The sequence below is a fragment of the Homarus americanus genome, unplaced genomic scaffold (assembly GCF_018991925.1).
Source record: "Homarus americanus isolate GMGI-L3 unplaced genomic scaffold, GMGI_Hamer_2.0 scaffold29020, whole genome shotgun sequence".
NCBI classification, from domain to species: Eukaryota; Metazoa; Arthropoda; class Malacostraca; order Decapoda; family Nephropidae; genus Homarus; species Homarus americanus.
Window position 1 is genome coordinate 49,928 of NW_024724569.1, and position 23,927 is coordinate 73,854.

General features: G+C 44.1%; 3 protein-coding genes across 3 annotated transcripts; all 3 read left to right on the top strand.

The window, feature by feature from the left end:
- Nucleotides 1-4,971: 4,971 nt before the first annotated feature.
- On the top strand, nucleotides 4,972-7,817 carry LOC121864426 (cuticle protein CP575-like). The gene is made up of 3 exons (XM_042363450.1): nucleotides 4,972-5,015; nucleotides 5,669-5,802; nucleotides 7,209-7,817. Exons 1-3 carry the CDS (start codon nucleotides 5,001-5,003, stop codon nucleotides 7,363-7,365), a joined length of 306 nt encoding a protein of 101 aa, XP_042219384.1. The 5' UTR covers nucleotides 4,972-5,000; the 3' UTR covers nucleotides 7,366-7,817.
- Nucleotides 7,818-13,064: 5,247 nt separating this feature from the next.
- LOC121864428 (cuticle protein 6-like) lies at nucleotides 13,065-14,033 on the top strand. The gene is made up of 2 exons (XM_042363451.1): nucleotides 13,065-13,189; nucleotides 13,523-14,033. Exons 1-2 carry the CDS (start codon nucleotides 13,083-13,085, stop codon nucleotides 13,689-13,691), a joined length of 276 nt encoding a protein of 91 aa, XP_042219385.1. The 5' UTR covers nucleotides 13,065-13,082; the 3' UTR covers nucleotides 13,692-14,033.
- A 5,737-nt stretch (nucleotides 14,034-19,770) lies between these two features.
- Nucleotides 19,771-21,208, top strand: LOC121864429 (cuticle protein 16.8-like). Its single transcript, XM_042363452.1, has 3 exons — nucleotides 19,771-19,981; nucleotides 20,334-20,464; nucleotides 20,792-21,208. Exons 1-3 carry the CDS (start codon nucleotides 19,970-19,972, stop codon nucleotides 20,955-20,957), a joined length of 309 nt encoding a protein of 102 aa, XP_042219386.1. The 5' UTR covers nucleotides 19,771-19,969; the 3' UTR covers nucleotides 20,958-21,208.
- The last annotated feature ends 2,719 nt before the right edge of the window (nucleotides 21,209-23,927 follow it).

Below are 23,927 nucleotides of genomic sequence, written 5' to 3' on the forward strand. Positions count from 1 at the left end.
CTTATATACTTAATCTTTTGTAAGTTAAATTAGTGTATTCAGGAAGTTAAATTATTATACTTGTTTGTTATAAGTTAATATGGTGTGGTTAACAAGGCATTGTGTGACGTAATTACCATGTTAATGTGTGTGTGTGTGTGTCATGATTTTTAACACAGCATGATAGTATGACAATAGACGAGTTGGTTGTGTTATATCATGTTGATAAAGACATTGACGACAGGTGATGACGTGGTGGATGAGTTATATTGATAATGAACCACAACCACCACTACTACCAGCAACAATAACAATAACTACTACGGCAACAACAACAACCACAATAACAACATCATCAATAACAAAAATCACACAAATAACAACAATAATCATAATTAATAACAATTTCACCACCAACAACAACCACAACACATCACAACCACAGGACACTCTAACAACCTTAACACAGTGTCATCCCATCAGTTGTTTATGCAGGTAATAAACAAATCCGCATCACCGTTCTTGCAATAAAACTTAAGATGATTAAATTTTTTTACCGTTCGCACAGGTAACACACACACGAATCCGGATTTGTTGTACCCACAGAGTAAACATATCCGGGACTTCCCCCCTGCTATTAAAACGGTCTAAAGTTGGCCAACACACACACACACACATACACATACACACACATACACACATACATACACACACACACACACGAACATCATTCGGGATCTTTAATGACCTCGATGTGACGGCTGTAATGACAGGTAGTAATGTTGATAACGAGAGCAGGTGTGTGTGTGGGGAGGAGGAGGAGGAGGAGGAGGAGGTTTTAGGGATAGGAAACAAGAGAGAGGAAGTAGAGAGGGGAAGTAAGGGAAGGAGAAAGTAGAGATAAATGTTAAAGGGAGTAAAGGGGAAAGGGGTTTAGAAAAGGGGGTGGGATGGTGAGCAGAGGAGGCAGAGGAGGAGGACCAGAGGAATAGGGGAAGGGGAAGGAGCAAAGGAAGTAGAAGGGGGAATGAAGAGGAGGAGGACCAGGAGAAGAGAAGAGGTGAGGGGGAAGGAGTAAAGGAGGAAAAGGAGTAGAAGTAGAAGGAAGTCAACTAAACACACCATTGAAGGCGTCACACACCACTGCGTCGTGTTAACAGTGTGACCCAAAACTGTACAGGGTCATCCAAAAACAGTGTCCAGATTTTAAAGATTTGTTTATTAAAATTTGGGTATTTTTTATTTATTTTTTGGTTGACCCTGTATATGAAATTAAATACGGTTACTTATGTTGACATGTAGGGTTAATAGTTGGTACACACACACGTACACACACTGATACATGCATACATACATACATACATACATACATACAGCATCCCGTCAACTCTGAGCCGCAACACACGACCTTTTAAAGTGTCGGAGGGAAGGGGAAGGGAACCAGAGTGTGTCAATCGGGTCAGGCAAGAGGTCAACCTTTAGGTCAAATGAGGTCACCGAACTATGTCTGTATATCACGACCCTCCCACGACACCGGTTACCTCACGACACCGGTTACCTCACAACACTTGTTACCTCACAACACCTGTTACCTCACAACACTTGTTACCTCACAACACCTGTTACCTCACAACACTTGTTACCTCACAACACTTGTTACCTCACAACACTTGTTACCTCACAACACCTGTTACCTCACAACACTTGTTACCTCACAACACCTGTTACCTCACAACACTTGTTACCTCACAACAACTGTTACCTCACAACACTTGTTACCTCACAACAACTGTTACCTCACAACACCTGTTACCTCACAACACCTGTTACCTCACAATACCTGTTACCTCACAACACCTGTTACCTCACAGCACCTGTTACCTCACAACACTTGTTACCTCACAACAACCCTCACAACACCTGTTACCTCACAACACCTGTTACCTCACAACACCTGTTACCTCACAACACCTGTTACCTCACAACACTTGTTACCTCCACAATACCTGTTACCTCACAACACCTGTTACCTCACAACACCTGTTACCTCACAACACTTGTTACCTCACCAACACCTGTTACCTCACAACACTTGTTACCTCCCACAACAACTGTTACCTCACAACACCTGTTACCTCACAACACCTGTTACCTCACAGCAACTGTTACCTCACAACACCTGTTACCTCACAACACCTGTTACCTCACAACACCTGTTACCTCCCCACAACACCTGTTACCTCACAACACTTGTTACCTCACAATACCTGTTACCCCTCACAACACCTGTTACCTCACAACACCTGTTACCTCACAACCTTGTTACCTCACAACACCTGTTACCTCCCCACTTGTTACCTCACAACACCTGTTACCTCACAACACCTGTTACATTGCCTCCTGTTACACCTGTTACCTCACAACACCTGTTACCTCACAATACCTGTTACCTCCTCACAACACCTGTTACCTCACAACACCTGTTACCTCACAACACTTGTTACCTCACAACACCTGTTACCTCACAACACCTGTTACCTCACAACACCTGTTACCTCCCACAACACTTGTTACCTCACAATACCTGTTACCCCACAACACCTCACAACACCTGTTACCTCACAACACCTGTTACCTCACAACACCTGTTACCTCCCACAACACCTGTTACCTCACAACACCTGTTACCTCACAACACCTGTTACCTCACAACACCTGTTACACACACCTGTTACCTCACAACCTGTTACCTCACAACACCTGTTACCTCACAATGTTACCTCACAACACCTCACAACACCTGTTACCTCACAACACCTGTTACCTCACAACACTACCTCACAACACCTGTTACCTCCTCACAACACCTGTTACCTCACAACACTTGTTACCTCACAACACCTGTTACCTCACAACACCTGTTACCTCACAACACCTGTTACCTCACAACACACCTCACAATACCTGTTACCTCACAACACCTGTTACCTCCCACAACACCTGTTACCTCACAACACCTGTTACCTCACAACACCTGTTACCTCACAACACTTGTTACCTCCACAACACCTCTTACCTCACCGGCAGTCCTTAGGACTCCGGGTGTGAAGACAGATATTAGTAGGTAGGAAAGGGGTGAGGTAATAGGATGGAGTGAAGAGATAAGAGAAGAGTGAGAGATGGGGAAGTGGGGATGGTTAGGGTTAGTGTTGGGGAGTGGTGGGGAGAGGGGGGAGGGTGAAGGGGAGGTGGGTGAAGAGGGGAGTGGTGGGGAGAGGGAGGGTTGAAGGGGAAAGGGAGGTGGGTGAAGGGGAGTGGTGGGGAGAGGGAGGGGTGAAGGGGACGGGAGGTGGAGTGAGAAGAGTGGTGGGGAGAGGGAGGGTGGAAGGTGGAGAAGGGGAGGAGTGGTGAGAAGGGAGTGGTGGGGAGTGAAGGGGAGATTGAGGAGGGAGGAAGGGGAGGGGGAGAAGGGGAGAGAAGATTGAGTGCCACGCCCATCTTGTAATCTGAACTCGTGAACTGAGTCACGCAATTGTTGAACGGATGTGTGTGTGTGTGTGTGTGTGTGTGTGTGTGTGTGTGTACATCCTATTTAAGTGTTCAACTATCCACGTATTGTAGGCTAACACACTTTTACACACACGCACGCACACACACACACACACACACACACACACACACACACACACACGCACACACACAGGGAGGAGACTATAATAAATCACTCGAACTCTTTCACAACAAGACAACTTTTTAACTATATGCAAATAACAGTGTTTGAGATGGAAGATTTTTCTCTCTCTCTTCCCTTCATTCCTCCCCTCTTCCTCCTCCTCTCTCTCTCTCTCATTCTCATCCTTCATTCCTCCCCTCCTCCCCCCTCTCTCCTTCGCCTCTCTCACTTACAGGAGGAACAAACATTGCGTGACCGGATGTTTCGTCCTGCACAAGTGTGTGTGTTAAAACATCTGAGCAGAGGTGAACCTTGAATCACCCCCTCTCTCTCTCTCTCTCTCTCTCTCTCTCTCTCTCTCTCTCTCTCTCTCTCTCTGTGTACGCCCGTGAGTTTTCATTTCAGATCAACGCTCAAAAAAGTTGTGTTGATTTCGTGTGAGACTTGTGATTTTTAACCTTTTGAGTCTCTTTTATGTGGCGAGAGAGAGAGAGAGAGAGAGAGAGAGAGAGAAGATACCACCATACTCGACAGGTAGACTCTTTTCCATTACTCAACAGGTAAGTTATATCAGGTTACGTGGCAGGCAGGTAGGTTACGTTACTTGTTTATTGCGTTACTCGACAGGTGTTCCGTAATCAGCATGGGTCGAGGGGCAGGTGAGTGGCTGGGGTGAGGGATAAGGGATAAGGGGCAGGAGGTGAGGGGCAGGAAGGTGAGGGGCAGGAGGTGAGGGGTAGGTGTGAGGGGTAGGGGTGAAAGGATTAAGGTAAGGGGCAGGAGGTGAGGGGCAGGAGGTGAGGGCAGGGGTGAGGATAGGGGGTGAGGGGTAGGAGGACAGGATGAAGGTGAGGGGCAGGAGGTGAGGGCAGAAGGATGAGGGGCAGAAGATGAGGGGCAGAGGATGAGTGACGGGGGGGGGATGAGGGTGAAGGGCAGGGTGTGAGGGGCAGAGGGTGAGGGGCAGGGGGTGACGTCAAGCTCTTACATAAACAGTAGTCACTTTCCTTTACAAACACCTAGCGGTTAAGGCACTGACTGACACTTTCTGGTTGAGGTACTGACTGACACTTCTAACAAATTGTCCAAAATTCCCTAAAGATGGTAACTTTTATCTCATTAATTACACACACACACACACACACACACACACACACACACACACATATCACAAAGGCGTGGCCAGACATGATTGGTAGAGCGTGTCCGGGCATTCCATCTCTCCTCCTCCTCCTCCGTGGCCTCGTGAGGGGGCGGAGGTCAGGTGAGGGCGACAGGTATAAAAGCCACACAGGTTGGAGGTGCCCGGTTCACTCCCCACCAGCGCCTCCTGCGGAATCTTCCTCACATGGGCGTCCTCAAGGTGGGTTAAATTGTTTACCATTTCTGCTTTTGCTATAATTGTCACTCATATCACCTTAGTATAACAATTGTCTGCTTGTTTGGTGTCGTGTTTTTACGCCTTAGTTATGATCCACGTGTAGACAATTCAACATAAAAAAAAAACTCCATTAATACGGTAGTTTGTGACCCTCGTGTAAACAATAATGAAGGAGACGAGTAAGGAAACAACTAGAGTAATTGTTTGTTTTTGAATAATTTCCTTCCAACATTGTTTACTTACATACTGTAGTGTTGACCCGAGATGTAATTTTGCCACATTGTTTGTTTTTGTTTACCTCCTGATGTAAGTGTTGCGTCACCCCTTTATAAATAACAGCATCATCCCTTGTAAACAATAGCATCATCCCTTATAAACAATAGCATCATCCCTTATAAACAATAACATCACCCCTTGTAAACAATAGCATCATCCCTTATAAACAATAGCATCATCCCTTATAAACAATAGCATCACCCCTTGTAAACAATAGCATCACCCCTTGTAAACAATAGCATGCTAGTGTATTATATAAACAACTAAGAACCAAAAATTCTACTCACAGATTTTGGTGGACGTAAAATCGGTTTCTCAGATTCGTGATATTGTTTTTCCCCATTCCATCTCTTCGTCAGGTTGTTGTGGTGGCCATAGTGGCCCTGGTGGCCCGGGTGTCTGGCCATCCAGGACCTATCCTTGACTTCGAAGCTGACGACCATCACCACGAGCAGGAAGGTGACCCAGGCTCTGCCATCACGGGGTCCTACGGGTAAGTGGTGACGTGAGGAGGTGGGCGTGTCTTAGGGTGCAGGAGAAGAGAGGGAGGAGTGAGAGAGAGTAGTAGATAAGTGAGAGAGAGTAGTAGATAAGAGAGAGAGACTAGTAGATAAGAGAGAGATAGATAAGTTCATTGACCCAGAGAGAGAGAGAGAGAGAGAGATAAATATAAGAAACAGTCCTTAGCCCTGAACAGCCAGCCCTGAGCACCCTTAGCCCTAAACAGCCAGCCTTTAACACCACCAATCAACCCTCACCACCCTTAACCCCTAGAGAGCCATTAACCAGCACCCTTAAACCTGAACAGCCCTTTGGGTGGGGTCCTCAACACTGATCACAGACCTTGAGGCACTTAACCCAGAGCAAACTTTCGTCTCTGACATTTCTTTGTTGCCTCAAGTAAAAAACTAACCGGCGCCATTGTTCCTCGGTTGGGAAAGAACTCTAACAATGTCATGGGCCAAACATTTTGCATATTTACGTCGTAGTTTTGTAGAGTTTCGTCGCATTTTGCTTCTCCACTGCAATAAATTTTAATGCTGGTGTAACTGTTCCTTTACACATCTCATGATTCAAACAGTTCGTGAATTTACATCCAGTTTTAAAGAGTTTGACTCGTGTTTTTGCTTGAACAATACAGTGTGCCTTTATGGAAGGTGTAGTACTGACCTTTCATGAAGTCGTGAGCCAAACAGTTTGTGTATTTGTACCGCAGTTTTAAAGAGATCCGCTGTGGTAGACTTATTAGTAATGTTATATTGACCTCTGATGTCTTGTGCGGAACTATTAGCATATTTACACGGGAGATTTTTGTAATGGTTTAATCATGACCTTGAATAGCTGTGAATAAGACCTTTTGTGTATTTACTTAGCAATTCTTAAGGAGTTTCGGTGTAGGAAATTTGCTGGTAATGTTATGCTGACCTTCAATATCTCGTGAGAAACAGTTCGTATATTTACCCGGCAGTTCTGAAAAGTTTAACAGTGCTCTTACCTCGACAATCGCACAAAATTCCTGAAACTTTTCATTGCTCGGGACCACAATGTACTGACCACACGTCTACCGAACAGGTGAGAGAGGAGGAGGATAGGAGGGAACTGGTATGTAGGCAGAGGAGAGAAAGAAGGCAAAGAAGGGGAGGAGAAAGGAGCATAGCGAGGATGTTAGAGTCACCTTCACTCTCTCCCTCCTTATACCTCCGTCATTCATACCTCCCTCCCTTCCTCCCTCCCTCCCTCCTTCAGGAAACTCCCCCAGCTAATGTGGAAGATTCATGATCACTAATTCCTCCCTCTCAAACCCTCACCACTACCACCAACACTACCACCACCATTTCGTCCCTCTCCAACACTCGCCACCACCACTAGACACTCACCACTATCTTTTCCCTTCCGCAGGTGGACGTCTCCTGAAGGTGTCAACTTCCTGGTGCGGTACGTGGCTGACAAGAACGGCTACAGGGTCCTCGAGTCTAACGCCGTCCCCCTCAACGCTGACGGAGTGTACGCCGATGGTACCCAGGGCTCCTTCACCTCCTACGAAGACGAGAAGTGATCCTTGAGCTGACGGAGGGAATGGCGTTGAGGGAGGAGTGACATAAAAGGCATAAAATGTATGAACGTAAAATTGTCTGGAAGGATGAATGAAAGAATGAATGAAGGAGAGAACAATTGACCAAAGAAGTAGAGGAGTGAACAGAGAAGTGGAGGAGTGAACGGGGAAGTGGAGGAGAGAACGGGGAAGTGGAGGAATGAACGAATGAGTAGAGGGAGCGTTCACAGGGTAACAAAACGCTACATGAAAACAAAAAGTTCAAATTTGTGATAAACACGAACCTGAATATATACGTCTAAGAGAAGATAGATATATAGCTAGATAGATAGATAGTTAGATAAATAGAGCTTTTATTTTTGATGACAGAGTGTTTTAAAAAGAGTCTTCGATACTTAACGGTGTTCGAGTTCTTGTTATGTGTCACTTGTGCTGAATAAATCATTTTTGTCGAAGTGTTTTTGTTATTCTTCAGAAATGTGTGAAAATAATATGTAAAGAGACAGGTGTTTGTTGACAGATGTTAAGACAGGTGTTTATTGACAGGTGTTAAGGCAAGTGTTTACTGATAGATGTTTATTGATAGATGTTGAAGGATAGATGTTTATTGACAGATGTTAAGGGACAGGTGTTTATTGACAGATGCTGGAGACGTTTAATTCACTTGTGTTTAGGGACATGTGTTCATTGTTAGGTAATGAGTGACAGGTATTGACAGGTGTAGACTAACATGTGATAATAGACAGATAGGACTGTCGAGTTGAAAAGACGGATGTAATAAACAGAAGCAGTAATTAATAAACAGATGTAAATGACAGGTGTTAATAGACAGATGTGAAATCCAAATACAGGAGAAACAAATGTTAATAGGCAGATATAGGGATTGTTAGACAGGTATTGACAGGCAGATGTTGACAGACGATAGGTAGAAGTAACAGATAAGTAACAAACAGAGAGGTATCAACAAACAGGTGTTAATTAGCAGCAGTTATGGGACAGGTGTTAAAATATGGGTGTATCTGAGAGGACAGGTAACAACGAGCAGGTAATTAGGAGACCAGATGTTTAAGGATAGAATTTGGGGGTACAACAGGTGATGTAAACAGGTGTTAGGGGAACAGGTGCATGACACTCCCGACCTTCTTACCTTCCTACCAGGTGTCACGACCCTGGGGAGGAGAGAAGGGGGGAGGGAGGGACTTGGAGTGAAGGGGGAGGGGGGAGAGAGAGAGGGAGGGGGGAGGGAGGGGGAAGAACTGCTTGAACAACGCCCCTCCCCTAAAATGGAGTGAGTTCAGGAGGTCAGGTCACCATACTTATGAAATCTAAGGTCAACGAAGGCTTGGTCTCTGATATTCCACGGAGAATGAGGAGACAGTGAGATAATAAGCCGGGAGACAGAGAGACAAGGGAGAACCACCAGACTCACTGAGATGTTCAAGAATGATGTTCAAGAATGTGTTCATATGTAATGTGAACCAATAGAGCAGTGAACTAACTTTAAACTGTTGTATGTAGAAGAGTAATACTGACACTCTTAAGGAAGCCGAGAGTCTTAACACACGCACACACACACACACACACACACACACACATAAGGCTTCATACTTTATAGCAAATCACGAGCCAGCAATGTGGGAAATTCTGGTACCATGATGTCTGACACATATTCAGACAACAGGTGGGAACATCAATCTGGTACTCATCTGTCTTAAATAAATTCAGACACAGATGCAGGCAACTGGTATCGAAGAAGATTAAGTGTTATACCAAATGCTATACAGACAAAGACACCCAGACATAGAGGTTTACTGTGTGCGTGTGTGTGTGTATTGGTCAGGTTAGGTTAGATTAGGTTAGGTTAATCATCAGAAACTACATCCACGCTAAGCTCCTTAAATGAGACGTTCAGAACTAACAGGAAAAATAATCAGGTTCTGTATCAACATATATCAGACCTGGTGAAGAAATACTCACCGTACACAGCTACTGACTACACCCCCCCAGGTAGAATACACCCCCCCAGGTAGAGTACACCCCCCAGGTAGTGAGTACATACACCCCAGGTAGAGTACACCCCCAGGTAGAGTACACCCCAGGTAGAGTACACCTCCAGGTAAGTACACCCCCAGGTAGAGTACACCCTCCAGTAGAGTACACCCTCCAGGTAGAGGCACCCCAGGTAGAGTACACCCCCAGGCAGAGAGGTACACCCTCCAGGTGAGAAGGTGAGTACCCCCCAGGTAAGTACACCCCCCAGGTAGAGTACACCCCCCAGGTAAGTGCACCCCCCAGGGTAGAGTACACCCCCAGGTAGAGTGCACCCCCCAGGTGAGAGCATACCCCCAGGTAGTGCACCCCCAGGCAGAGCACACCCCCCCAGGTGAGCACTTCCCCAGGTGAGTACACCCCCAGAGGCAGAGTGCACCCCAGGTTGAGTGTAGAGTATTGAATTCCCCAGGCTGAGTGCACCCCCAGGTTACACCGTGCAGAGCAGTACCCCCCAGGTTACCCCCAGGTGAGAGTACACCCCCAGGTGAGAGTACCCCAGGTCACCAGGTGATTACAGTACACCCCCCAGGTGAGTACACCCCCAGGCAGAGTACACCCCACACCCCAGGTGCAGTACACCCCCAGGTAGACACACCCCCAGGTGTGCACCCCCCAGGTAGAGTACACCCCAGGTAGAGTGGGTAGAGTACACCCCCAGGTGAACACCCCAGGAGTACACCCCAGGTGAGTATACCCCAGGTACAGTACACCCCCAGTGAGTACACCCCCAGGTAGAGTACCCCCAGTGGTGCACACCCCCAGGTACACCCCCCAGGTAGAGTACACCCCCCAGGTAGAGTACACCCCTCCAGGTAGAGTACACCCTCCAGGTAGAGTACACCCACTACACTACCTCAAGATGTTCCATACATCATTATTTAATTCACTTTCATCTTATGTTTAAACAATTAATTAGTACCAGAATAGAGGTCATTTTCAGCACCTAATATGACCCCAGATAAGGCACTCCACTCCACTCCACTCCACTCCAGTGCAATATACTCCAATTTACTCCACTTCATTCCCACTCCACTCCACTTCACTGCAATTTACTCCACTTCACTCCTACTCCCACTCCACTCCACCATCGTAATATCACGTCCCCGAAAGAATGCCTTAAATATAATCGTATTTTTGTGGAGTCAACAACTAAAGACTGCAGCTCCATATAATATTCACTAACATATTATATATACTGAGTCCTTAAACATCGTAACTATGAACACATAGGGAATTACTTACCCTCGCTCCCTCACACCTCACTCCCACACACTTCACTCCCTCACACCTCACTCCCCCACACCTCACTCCCACACACTTCACTCCCTCACACCTCACTCCCACACCTCCATCACTACCTCCAGCCGTCACCCGTCTGGGCTATGAAGCATCACAATCACCCAACTACTGTACCAACACACACACACCTCAGACACCTCACCTAAACGAGACGACAGGTAAACAACTCAATTACCACAATCTAGTTCTTCCCTCGTACAATGTTTGTTTATCATGGCTGTGTTAAATAAACATCAGATTATCATAAATTCTTGTGTGTTTGTATTTGTAATTCATAGATAACATTGCCATTGGGTATAAACATCCTAAGCTTCCTTCAACATTCAACATTAGTTTATGTTCTCTAAAACATCTAAAAAAATTAACAATATAATCTATCTGTACCTTGAAGCTGTTTAAGTTAAATTTTCCAAGGTTTGATTATTTTAACATTTAGAAGAACTTAATAAACTCAGAGTTATAACATTTCTATATAAAAGTTTCGTTAACAAAAAATATCCTGTGTAATTCATTCGTATTTATGTTTGGTACAATATTTGGATCACCTGAAGATTAGACACCCATTTTTTTTTTTATAAAATGATTAACCTAAATTAACCTAATAGTCACAGGTACAGTTGTTTGGGTGCTTAGTCACACACACACACACACACACACACACACTACAAACTTTCCCTCACTGTTAATTCTAAATTTTATGATCCTTGGAGGTGAATTTTTAAGGTGTGGGAGGAAGAAAAATTGTCTGCATCTCACGCGTGTGTGTATATGTGTATGTGTGTATGTGTGTGTGTGTGTATGTGTGTGTGTGTGTGTGTGTGTGTGTTTCCTGTATACCTTTAAGTCGACAAGGAAGAATATATCCTGGTATAAAATTATTTTCAGCATTGTAAAAGTCTCTCTCTCTGTGTCAGTCACTTGTTCACCTCAGACCGAAGGGCGAGGGAGTTATTTCATGCGCTTTCACTGTGTGTGTGTGTGTGTGTGTAAATTCAGCACTATACACGTCTACATAATTGTATAACTGACCCACGTCTACAACACAACACAACACACTCAGGATATTACTGTCACCTCACTCGTTATGATAAACCATTAATATATTGGTCAGGAGTTTGACTGTTAACCTATTTCACTCTCTTCATTCTCTTCACTCTGCTCACTCTCTTCACTCTGCTCACTCTCTTCACTCTGCTCACTCTCTTCACTCTGCTCACTCTCCTCACTCGGGTATCATGGTTGAAGATCACTCACGTAATATAAGTAGTTGGCAACTCTTTGTTTACTGTCAAGTATAAAGGAGAGAGAGTGCGTGTATGTGTCAACGGTGACGTCACATAGGCCGTAAACCCGTGTTTATTAGGCGTCATCAGCGTGTGTCGGCCAGTAAACCCAGCTGTGAGGAACGTGACGTGGTGACTGACACACTCATACACTTTCTTCATTCCTTGTTAGTGTAAATTATCAACAACAGTGATAACAAATCAACTGGATAACAAATACTTAATTGTTACCATACAGGTGGGTCATTAATCACCATTCATAACCTTTGACCTACAATGTTGTGAGTAATAATCCCTAATGAGAGAAGAACTTAGGACTTATCTGTAATAAATGTTAACTCAAATGATTATCTCCCTGTGACTGTTTGTATGACTGTCTGACTGTCTGTCTGTCTGTCTCTTTCTCTCAGTCTACACTCTAGGGAAGGTTCTACACTCCTCTCTTTTATACCATCACTTAAAATACGTCTGTTGTTTATATTAAAATGTTTGTTGTGTATTGTTAGTTATTTTCTTTTTCATTATATTACAAAGACTACCACCATGGGAACCTCACCCCCTCCTTACCACGTTACCCCTCACCCCCCTACGTTTACCCCCTACCACGTTCCCCTTACCAACCTCACCCTCATCACCTTATTCTCTCACCCCCTCACCATCTTACACCTCACCATCCTACTCTCTCATTCCCTCACCACCTCACCCCCTCACCACCTCACCCCTCATCCCCTCACACCTCAACCACAGTCTTGCCTCAGGTTTATTATCCAGCAAGAGGAGGCATTAGTATACACCTTCACCACGTGTCTGCTGGTGAGAATGTCAGACTGGTGAAGGCGTCAGTATAAAGGATGGACGAGCCTCTGTACGGTCACTAGTCACTTAGTATCGTCCATATTACCTACACTCACACCCGAAGACCTCCTCCTCCTCCTCCTCCTCCTCCGTCGTATACACCATGAAGACCTTCCTGGTGAGTCTCCGAGCTGTGTGCGTGTGTGGATATGACTTCTTTTTGTCTTTAATTGTTACACTGACACGCCACCTCCTCCATGTCTTCAGGTAGCAGCGTCTCTCGTGGCAGTGATGGCACTCGCCGCCGCCCGTCGCAACACTGTCTACGAGTTCGAAACCGACGACCAGACCCAGGAGCAGGAGGGTCACCCAGGCAGCAGCGTCCGCGGCTCCTACAGGTACTGCGTCACTTAAAAAAACTTATCAATATGTCGTAATATTCATCAAGGAGAAAAAGTCGACGATTGTTGATTTAGTTTGGTCAGTGAAACAAACATATCTCTTGTGTTTTATGGTTTAAGAACACGTTGTTGATGACCAGTTGTGTTATATAAGGTTGTTAGTTGTGATGACCCGAGGAACTGATGGTGGTTTACAAACACTGGAAGATCCCACACACTGTTTCTTGCCTCGAGTCTACTTATTATACATTAATTGTACAGGAGAATGTTAAAACTCATGCGATACATTACAGTTGGTACACAGGTCAACTAACGCCACTTCTTCCTCAGCTGGATGTCACCGACGGGCGTCATATTCACCGTCGAGTACGTGGCCGACGAGCTGGGCTTCCGTGTCACCAAGTCCAACGCCGTCCCTCTTACCCATGGCGGCGTGGCGGCTGACGGTAACCAGGGATCTTTTGTGCCTCAGACCCACAATTCTTACCGGTACTTGTAGGAGGAGCTGTCGAGCGGCCGTTAGGATTCCTTTTCTCGTTGTTGTAGGGCTGACAGGACTCCTGACTCATAAAGTATCATAGGATCCTCTGGTGAAAGCTGCCAAGACCTCTCCCACATCCTACAGGAACTATTAGCCTCCTCAGGTCCTGACGTCATCTCTGACTGACATCGGACTGTATGGACGAGTGTGACGTCACTTCTGTCTTTGAATTACAGTATAGGAACGACTGTATTATTTTATATTATAGGATTTATTATATCAATTAATCATTATATTGTTTTGTTGACAATAATGATCCATTGTTTGTTTGTTGGAGTTTTTGTTAATATTTTCCGATCATTATACTTCACTGTTGACTTGTTTACTCACTATTTTTACAATAAAGTCTCGTAATGAAAACAGGTTTTGTGTACATCCGCTAGTAGTATAGGTATATGAAAATAGCTCACACAAGACTACACATATTTACACGATTTACGAAACAGTTAATAGCCAAGTACGGTGTATAAAGGCTGTGACGTCATCTGTAAAGAAAATAACACAAGATCAGTACCACCCCACACACCACACCACACACCACCACACCCACACCACACACCACCACACCCACCACACCACATCCCACACCACAACACCACACACCACACACACACCACACCACACACACACACACCACACCACACCACACCACCACCACACCCACACCACCACACCACACACCACACACCACACCCACACCACACCACACACCACACCCACACACCACCACACCACACACCACCACACCACACCACATCCCACACCACACCACATCCCACTTGACGAAAACATTAACTCATTCACTACGGGGACGCCACACCTAGAACACGACACTCATTGTTTTGGTAAATATGAGGAGATAAATGAATGATTCTACAAGTGTAATAACTCTCATATCTACAGAGAAAAACTACCAGAAGTAATCTCTAAGTTGTAGTTATCTGAGCGAGAGGTAGACAGCGGTAAGATGCTGTGTGAAGCGGCCGTAGGTTGTTCATAGTATGTCTTTAAGTCACTAAGTATCCAGAGACAGACTTGATGATTCACTAAGATTGTCCTTTTGTGAGATTGTCCTTTTGTGAGATTGGCCTTTGTTATCTTAAGGACAACCAAATATTATCTATGTTAAGTTTAGATTTAATTAGAACTTACAGAGGTTAGTACTGATGGTTATACACTTAAGAATTTGCATTATATTTATCTAAACAATCGCTTATGTAGAGATTAATTAAAAATATTCAAGAAACTCAGAAATATAAAGAATTATCGTTATGACGCAGTTGAGGTATTTCTTAGCACCAACTACACCATCAACATATCTCGTTAATAACTCACAGTGCCATCTGGACAGTTCCTCGAGGTCAACTGACTAGATTTTGGTCATTTTTGAATCGGGGTCAAGGTCAGGGTCACAGTGGGGGGTCAAGAGTCTCTGAGAAACATTTCCTTATGGTCTCTGAGACACTTCCCACGGACTGCTCCCCCCACCCACCCCCCTCAGTGTGTTGCCAGGTGTAACATGGTGATTAAGTCTTTCCTGACCTGACCTTCTTCTCAGGACGCACCAGGTAACATGTTAATTACTGCTTGACCACGGAGATCTAGGTCACTGTTGATATTGCCAGGTGATAATGTCTCCAAGACGGTGGGATACCTTTCTCTTCCGTCCTCATCGTCACGGGGAATTATATTGGTGCAAGGCGGTGTGGAAATATTCAGTGATTGGTCGTGACAGCGGTGGATAACTCACAAAAACAACAACAGACTAAACATAAAAAACAAAAACAAAAACTGCAGTGTGTGTGTGTCGCCATGTGTGGGGGGGTGGGTGGGGTGCCAAATATGGTCTTAGCATGACTCTAGCATAACCTCGCGTGACCTTGAATTGCCTCAGTAATAACATAAACCTGACCCCCAACCCCCCCCGCTTAATGGCGTAACTGAACCAACACAATGGCGTGGACTCAGAACTAACCTTTGGAGATGAATTCAGGTATATTTCAGTATCGTCATGAGCTGCCGTCTCTTACCTCAGGAATGACTGTGTGTACGTCAGTGGCTGGTCCAGATCACACTGTCCCCTTGGTGATCAGGAGCTGTAATCTTCTTCCTTCGAACGGTCATGCAAGAGTCTTTCACTTTCTTACCCTTCTTCTTCCTTCGTTTTCGATCATACAGAGTCTTTCACTTCCTTCCTCTTCTTCCTTCATTCTGTCATACATGAGTCTTTCTTGTCCCTCCCCTTCCTTCATTCGGTCATGCAAGAGTCTTTTCACTTCCTTCCCTCCCCTTCCTTCATTCGGTCATGCAAGAGTCTTTTCACTTCCTTCCTTCTTCTTCCTTCACTCGATCATGCATGAGTCTTTCCACTTCCCTCCCCTCCCTTGACCTTCTGCCTTACCTGACGTGACCAATGCATCATCTGCCAGTTGTAGTTTACGCGACTGTGGGAACGCTGGACCTAGACGACCCGACCCACACTTTCACCCACCACACGTGTAGAAGACCTCGCCGCTCTCTTGGGAAGGACGCAGCTCACACACACACGAGGACTATAAGGAAGTAGTTATAATAAATGTGGAATTATTACTTGAAATGCGTGTGTGTGTGTGTGTGTGTGTGTGTGTATGTATGTGTGTGTGTGTGTGTTTCATAATGATAGTTATACTCCTAGCTTTAAAAAAACCCAAACAATCATACAGTATAACTTTACAACTTTAATAATAATAAACATTTAAAGTGAACCAACACACAAGGCCATTCCTCCCTTGACATTCACAACTCACTATGAACAAGTATCAATACAACTAACTCACAACAAAAACAGTAACCACAAAAACTATTACTTTACACTAGTTTCATGTTGAGAATTTCTGACATTACCCTGAGTGATTAAGGCAAGAGGCGTGATCTTGAACTATACCGGCGTTAACCAGTAGGCTATATCCCCCACGTCTGACTTACTACACTGTTTAAGAGGAGGTCAATGTCATCCTCTATTAAAACATCCCATCAGTAAGGATTGGTTAAAGGTATTAGTGATTTTGCGAGATAAGATTGTATGTGTGATGGTGGTACTGTGTGTTGTGTGGTCAGATTCCGTTCACATAAGGTAAAATTTTGTTTGATTGGTTGATAACTTTGCCATAATAAACAAACATGACCTTTCGTTCCATGACCTCGTGACGCCATAGACCAACACACACACACACACACACACACACACAAAACCCGAAACAATTGTGGTGATTTTTTTTATCTAGATCACCGCCTTCTACACTCCACTACCTACCCACAGAAGGGCTGACGAGGTATGATCTCTCAGGCGTGGTCGTCCTTACCCCTACAGTATGCTATATAAGACCAGCCAGGACTTCGATCAGTAGCAGTACCCGCCTTCACCTCCTACAGCACCTACAGCAGGCAGCTCCTCATTATAACTATTAAACCATCCTCCTTGCATCTCACCTCCACTATGAAATACACAGTAAGTAATGTATTACGTTGGTAAATACGACAGTAATAAGTTATCATTATTATATATGACAATAACTTTACTAAACAATATTCGTGTCACCTAATGAGTTAAGTTTTATATTTCAGTGATAAATCTCATTAAACTGTCGTCGTAGTTGTTTTTCGTTGTCGTCGAAATTGTTATTGTTGTCGTTCATAAAATCAACCTTTTCAGTATTTTTCATCGGTTATATTTCAGTGTTTTCAGTCAGTCTACTTCACATCACATGACCCACCAGAAGCGAGTCGCTACCTTCTCTCACAACACCTTCCTACACTCTACCTGATTATCTGTGACTTCTCTTGTTTATTTATTCCATTTTCCTTACTTCCTATACGCTCAAGCAGCCAACCATCATCATCTCTTTTTCTCTTTCATCTTCTATTGATTCTTTTTGTTTATCTTTAGGTGTTTTCGGTCTTCCCTTCGTCAGGTAATGGTCGCCGTCCTCGCCTTGGTGGCTCTTGTGGTGGCTCGACCTGACTCCGTTTTAGACTTCGAGGGAGAGGACCATGAGCATGAGCAGGAGGGCGAGGCTGGCGAGGAGCTCCTACAGGTGAGTCCTGGGTCTAGGGCTCCTACAGGTGAGTCTGGCGAGGCACTCCTACAGGTGAGTCTTAGGTCGAGGGTTCCTACAGGTGAGTATTAGGTCGAGGGTTCCTACAGGTGAGTTCTAGGAAGAGCGCTCCTACAGGTGAGTCCTGGGTCTAGGGCTCCTACAGGTGAGTCTTAGTTCGAGGACTCCTACAGGTGAGTCTTAGGTCGATTAAATGAAATAAATAGACGATTTCTGAGTTGAATTTTGTAATATGAGGGAAAATTCAAAGAAAAATCTTACATATGTTAAAGAATTAAAACCCACTAATAAATATCCTTTTTTAAGAGGAAAAAGACTAGACTAAAATACCGTCTGATTTTCTTGTTAAGGTCTAATATAGTCTTGAAAAATGTCCTAGTAACTATTTAATGCAAAGAATATCAATCTAAAAAAAAATACTGTAAGGTTAGGTTGGGTTAGGTTAGGTTAGGTGATTTTTAAACATGCGAAATCTTCAAGTACACCCTCGTTCATGTCCCCAGCTGGACGTCTCCTGAAGGGGATGAATTCTACGTCAAGTACGAGGCTGACGATAAGGGCTACCGCATCCTAGAGTCCAACGCTGTCCCCATTAACGGTGAAGGAGTCGCTGCCGATGGTAACCAGGGAGCTTTTGGAGACGAAGAAGGCGAGGAGGAGGAAGGAGGAGCGGAGTAACTTACACATTACCTGTAGGAGTCGTCGAAGAAGAGAGCAGGAGATGGAGGGGCAATGAACCTGGGTCTCCTTGTCCTCTCCTAACCTAACCTAACCAAACCTCACCACCGAAGCTTAATATTGACCCCGACGTGTTATAATACCTCTATTATTTATTGTAATTTATGGCTCCTGTAAATAAATAAATGACTCACTGGCAACGTATTGTGTGTTTTACCCCTTAGTTGTCTGCCATACAATGTTTATTTAAGCTAATGTGTCTAGATAAACCGAAATTAACTGATGATTAACTGAAGTTCTCTACAAGCAACCAGGATCAACCAGAACTCACTTAATAAACCAACATTCACTTACACACACTTAAATACTACCACAGCTATGGAAAAAAAGTAAGTATGATAACAAAAGCAAACATTATACTTACAAGATAAACACCAGCCACTCTACTTGACAATCAGCAGAGAGAGAGAGAGAGAGAGAGAGTGTACCTAACAGTAGCCAGACAGACACTAACGTCACCTAGCGGCTCAACCCATAATATAGACCTGAGTCCTCTTAAGTTACATGCCACTGACCAATACTTACCTTATCTTATCAACATTGTACTACCGGTCTATATATTACGAGTATTTCAGTTTAAACATAAATTAAATAACTATATATATAATACATCCCTAACTAAAACAATTCAGGAACACTAAATCACTGAATGACTGAATATTTTTTGACTCGTCTCGAAGCTTCACTCACCTGTTCGGGACTCTGATACACCGAACAATACATAAAGAAAATACACATACCAAGCTGCTTCATATTGCTTCATTCTCACACTACAGATAATCCAAAGCACCAACCTTCTCATACCTGTACCTGTATTTACCTGTATGTCCCTGTATCTACCCGTACCTGCTTTAATTACCTAGATCTACCTGTACCTGTATTGTTACCTGCATCTTATTTTTTTCTTAATGATCTCGTTACTCTATGGAAATTACAGGTGTATTGATGTTTGTAATTCAACTTTCTTCAAATGAGTCAATGTCTGTCATCCTGCGGCGTCGTGAGGTTAAAGATTGATGTTGACAGTTAATGAATGTTTTTCAAGCGAAGCAGAAAGATAAGCCGTATCTAACTAGAGGGAAGAACTTGAATACCTGGGGCGTGATGGTGGTGGGGGTGGTGGTAGTGGTGGTAATGGTGATGGTGGTGTTCCCAGGTCACTATATAAGAGCAGTGAGGGGATTCAATCTGCACTCTCACTCTCCCTACACCGACTGTTTCCTCATCCTCACCTCTCAAGTATTGGCTGAGTCTTATATCTTACATCAAATTCCTTCCCCTCCTCCTATTCTTCTTCTTCCAATTACTCCTCTTCCTCATTCGCCTTCCTATCTTTCTCTTCTGCATCACAGCGTCAACCGTCTCTCAGGTCTTGCGTCATCCTCTTGCGTCTCCTTCCGCGCCATGAAGTCTTCCGTGAGTTATCAAGCCGAGTTGATGACTTAACATAAAACTCCCAACTTCAAAATAATTCACAATGAGTTACGTTCACACTAAAACTTACAAAAACGCACCGACTCTAAGTAAACTATACGATATATAACTGGCTAAAACAATATTAAAAAAACTCAATTAATTTCGTTATAAATACTTAGAATATACGTCCATTTAAGTATAAAAAAACCAAAACACTATCAACGAACTCTACCTATGATTCTGAGAACACTTTGAGAGTTTTAATAGAATAAAGATTAGTGATAGCTTTTGACGATGGACAGTTTTAATGTAGAGGTTAAAGATATGCCCTCTTCTTCCTCCCCTTGGCCAGGTTGTTGTGGCCATGGTGGTCACGGTGGCCCTCGCCGTTGCCCGCCCCGACCTCGTCCTTGACTTTAAAGGGGAGGAACAACAACAAACACAGACGGGCCAGAGCGGGAAGAGGGTCGAGGGCTCCTATAGGTGAGTCTTAGGTTAAAGGCTCCTCCTAAAGGTGAGTCTTAGGTCGAGGGCTCCTACAGGTGAGTCTTAAGTCGAGGGCTCTTATAGGTGAGGCTCCTACAGGTGAGTCTTAAGTCGAGGGCTCTTATAGGTGAGTCTTAGGTCAAGGGCTCCTACAGGTGAGTCTTCGGTCAAAGGCTCCTCCTACAGGTGAGTCCTAGGTCGAGAGCTCCTACAGGTGAGTAGATTGAAGACTTCATCTAGTGTCTAATCCGCTTTTCTAACAAATATTTTTTTGGCGGCTGAGCAACAAACGCCGATAAAGAACATATTTTACCCTTGTTCCAGCTGGACGTCTCCTGAAGGTGTGGACTTCTACGTCAAGTATGTGGCTGACGAGAATGGTTACCGCGTCGTGGAGTCCAATGCCGTCCCTGTCAGTTCCTGGGGGGGTGTCGCTGATGGCAACCAGGGATCCTTCAATAAAAAGAAGGGTGGGAAAGGAGCCAAGTAACTTACGCAGAAGGCGGTGACGGAGACCCTGCAATAAGAGGAACCAGCTGAAAAATGTCCCCCACACCACACCACACCACACCACACCACGCCACACCACACCACACCACGCCACACCACACCACACTACACCACACCACACCACCTGAAGTAGTCAATATAACTTGTGATTCTTCTGACGTAGCGAGTGCTTGTCTTCTTCAGAGGACCTTTGTAATAGGCTGTTAAGATTCTGTTTATTATGAGCAATAAAGAAAATAAAAGTCTTATGTCCATTTTTCTTCCACCAAAAAATATTTAGATGTTGCTTAAAGTATTCCATATTTTTCTGTTTCTTTTTATAGTTCTTCACTAGAGATAGAGGCACGGTGGGGTGGGGTGGGGTGGGGTGGGGTGGGGTGGGGTGGGGTGGGGTTAGGTGGGGTGGGTAGGGGGAAAATGGGGAAGATGGGGAAGGGAAGGTGGAGGGGTAAGGGGGAAGATGAAGAAGACAGATTGAGAGAAGGAAAAACCAAAAATCTGTAATACATAGAAGAAAAACAAAACAAAACGGAAAACTTATAACCAATATTCTTAATTAACCTTCTCATACCTATAACACCTTAACTTTACCTGTACAACAATGCTCATTTATCAACCTAACCTAATCAGTTATTCATGAAATCTAGAAAAAACCCCAAAAAACTTATCTCTAACACACATTAATTTACTACTATATAATATTATCGTCTGGCGAATCATACACTCGTGGTAACTAACTGACCAACTGGACCCATCACCAAAAACCTAAACAAAAACATATAAAGTAGATATTGACAAAAGGGAATTTACCTCCAGACTTTTTTATAAGTCTTTTGTAATCCCATCAAGGCTAACGAACTTGGATTAGACTTTTTTAATTCATGCTCCCAATATCTCGACTTTTAAACACTATTTCACAACATATTGGGGAAAAAATGTTGTGTAAGAGTTTTCAATGTGTGTTTTCTATGAATTAAGTTATATGTGTTATGTGTGTACTGTATATGTGTTATGTGTGTACTGTATATGTGTTATGTGTGTATATGTGTTATGTGTGTATATGTGTTATGTGTGTATATGTGTTATGTGTGTATATGTGTTATGTGTGTGTATATGTATTATGTATATGTGTCACTTATGTTGAGTGTCTGTACGTTTTTTTATCTTGTAGTTTCGTAAATTGTGTTAATCAGTTGTAAGAGGTCTTGTGTTTGTGGTTTATATAGGATTACTGTGTTTATTATCTGTTGTCATCTCTCTCTCACACACACACACACACACACACACACACACACACACACACACATACACACACACACACACACCATGGCTAACAGATTTCCTTAGTGACCGACGCCAGACTGTACGCTCCCGAGGGGCTGTCTCCACCTTTCAGTCACTCACCTGTGGCGTCCTTTAAGGCACTAGGATGGGGCCACTCTGCTTCCTCATCCTCATCAATGCTCCTGGAAATGATGTTGACGGCTATACCTTTGGAGTCAGTGTTAACAACTCGGCTCCTGATTGCAGTACTCTCTACCGCCACCAACCATGTCACCATCAACCATACCAAGACCATGGTTATGCTCATCAACCTCTCCTCCGACCATGTCCCCACCTCCTCCCTCCAACACACTCCAGGTTGTGGACTCTATCAAGCTCCTCTGCGTCTATATATAATAAACTCGACTGGAGCCCACTCATCAGTACAACCGTCAAATGATCCTACTATAGTCTCCGGATCCTCCGTCGCCTCAAGTCCCTCGGAGTTACCGAGTCTGAGTTCTTGAGTGGTTAAACATCATTCATACTTCCTGAGGTCACCTATGCCTCTACTCCCTCATGATCTTCCCTATACACTATACAACAAGGAGGCACTCAATATACTGACTCTTAATTGTCAGACTGGAACAAGTTACTACACCTCCTCCTCACCGTCTCCTGCTACCACCTCAGATCCCTCGTCTGTGAATTGCTGCTCGACACCACAACCGCATCCAGCCCATGCGACCACGTACTGATCACTATAAGATCAACCACCCAACCAGTGTTACAATCCTCGGCTCGTAAAAAAAACCTGTGTGTTCACTCCTTGCCGACCTCACTTTTGTACCGTAGCTGTGTTGATATTCCTTGCTAAATTATCCTCTTACATGGCGTTATATATATACCACTTAAGTCATTTATGTAATTTCAGTAAGTATTTATTATTAGTAACAGCAGTAGTACACCCCCCTCCCCCCCACACACACAAGAAGACAACATCTTTACGACAAATATCTTGACTTTGAAAACAGCCAAGTGTAGGCGAGGAACATGGCCAGTTGATGCTATATTAGGACCAGTTCTATCCTGCCCCATTAAGTTCCCGGTGTTGACTTCCAGTTTCTGTTGACATTTAGCGAAAGTGGATCAGGAAAACAAGTACATCCTCGGGTCATAATTTAATATATATATTATTTTATATACAGGATTTGTTAAGTTATCCAAGAACATCGAGGAGTACAGTCTCTCGGATAGGATAAGGAATATACAGGATACATATTCGTGTGTACGTATATATACAGGGAGCATATACACGTTGATTGGTTATACAGACACAGATCTAGATAAGTTAAGAGTCCATACAGCAATAAAGCCACAGTTTAGGAATACGTTTGTAGCAACAATGCATTAGGATAAAGCTTTGGGAGTGTGTTAGAGAGAGAGAGAGAGAGAGAGAGAGCTGGGTAGTTGATGGAGGGAGTTTATCATGCGGGTCACGGGGTCACCTCAACACGGCAGGAGGATGAAGCACCTCCTCAGCGGCCGTCTTCACCAACATAAATACTCGAGCTATCATCGTCGTCACTCTTGCTCACATTGTCTTCCACGTCGTTGGCATCATCCACTTAGTCGTCGACCTCGTCTGTGTTACCATCAACGTCGTCACTAACATCGTCGGGAGAAG

Coding starts and splice junctions, on each gene's coding strand:
- LOC121864426 (XM_042363450.1), top strand. Junction 5,803..7,208: donor GCCATCACGGGGTCCTACGG/GTAAGTGGTGAC, acceptor TCCCTTCCGCAG/GTGGACGTCTCCTGAAGGTG.
- LOC121864428 (XM_042363451.1), top strand. CDS start 13,083: ATGGCACTCGCCGCCGCCCGTCGCAACACTGTCTACGAGTTCGAAACC. Junction 13,190..13,522: donor AGCGTCCGCGGCTCCTACAG/GTACTGCGTCAC, acceptor CTTCTTCCTCAG/CTGGATGTCACCGACGGGCG.
- LOC121864429 (XM_042363452.1), top strand. Junction 20,465..20,791: donor AGGGTCGAGGGCTCCTATAG/GTGAGTCTTAGG, acceptor CCCTTGTTCCAG/CTGGACGTCTCCTGAAGGTG.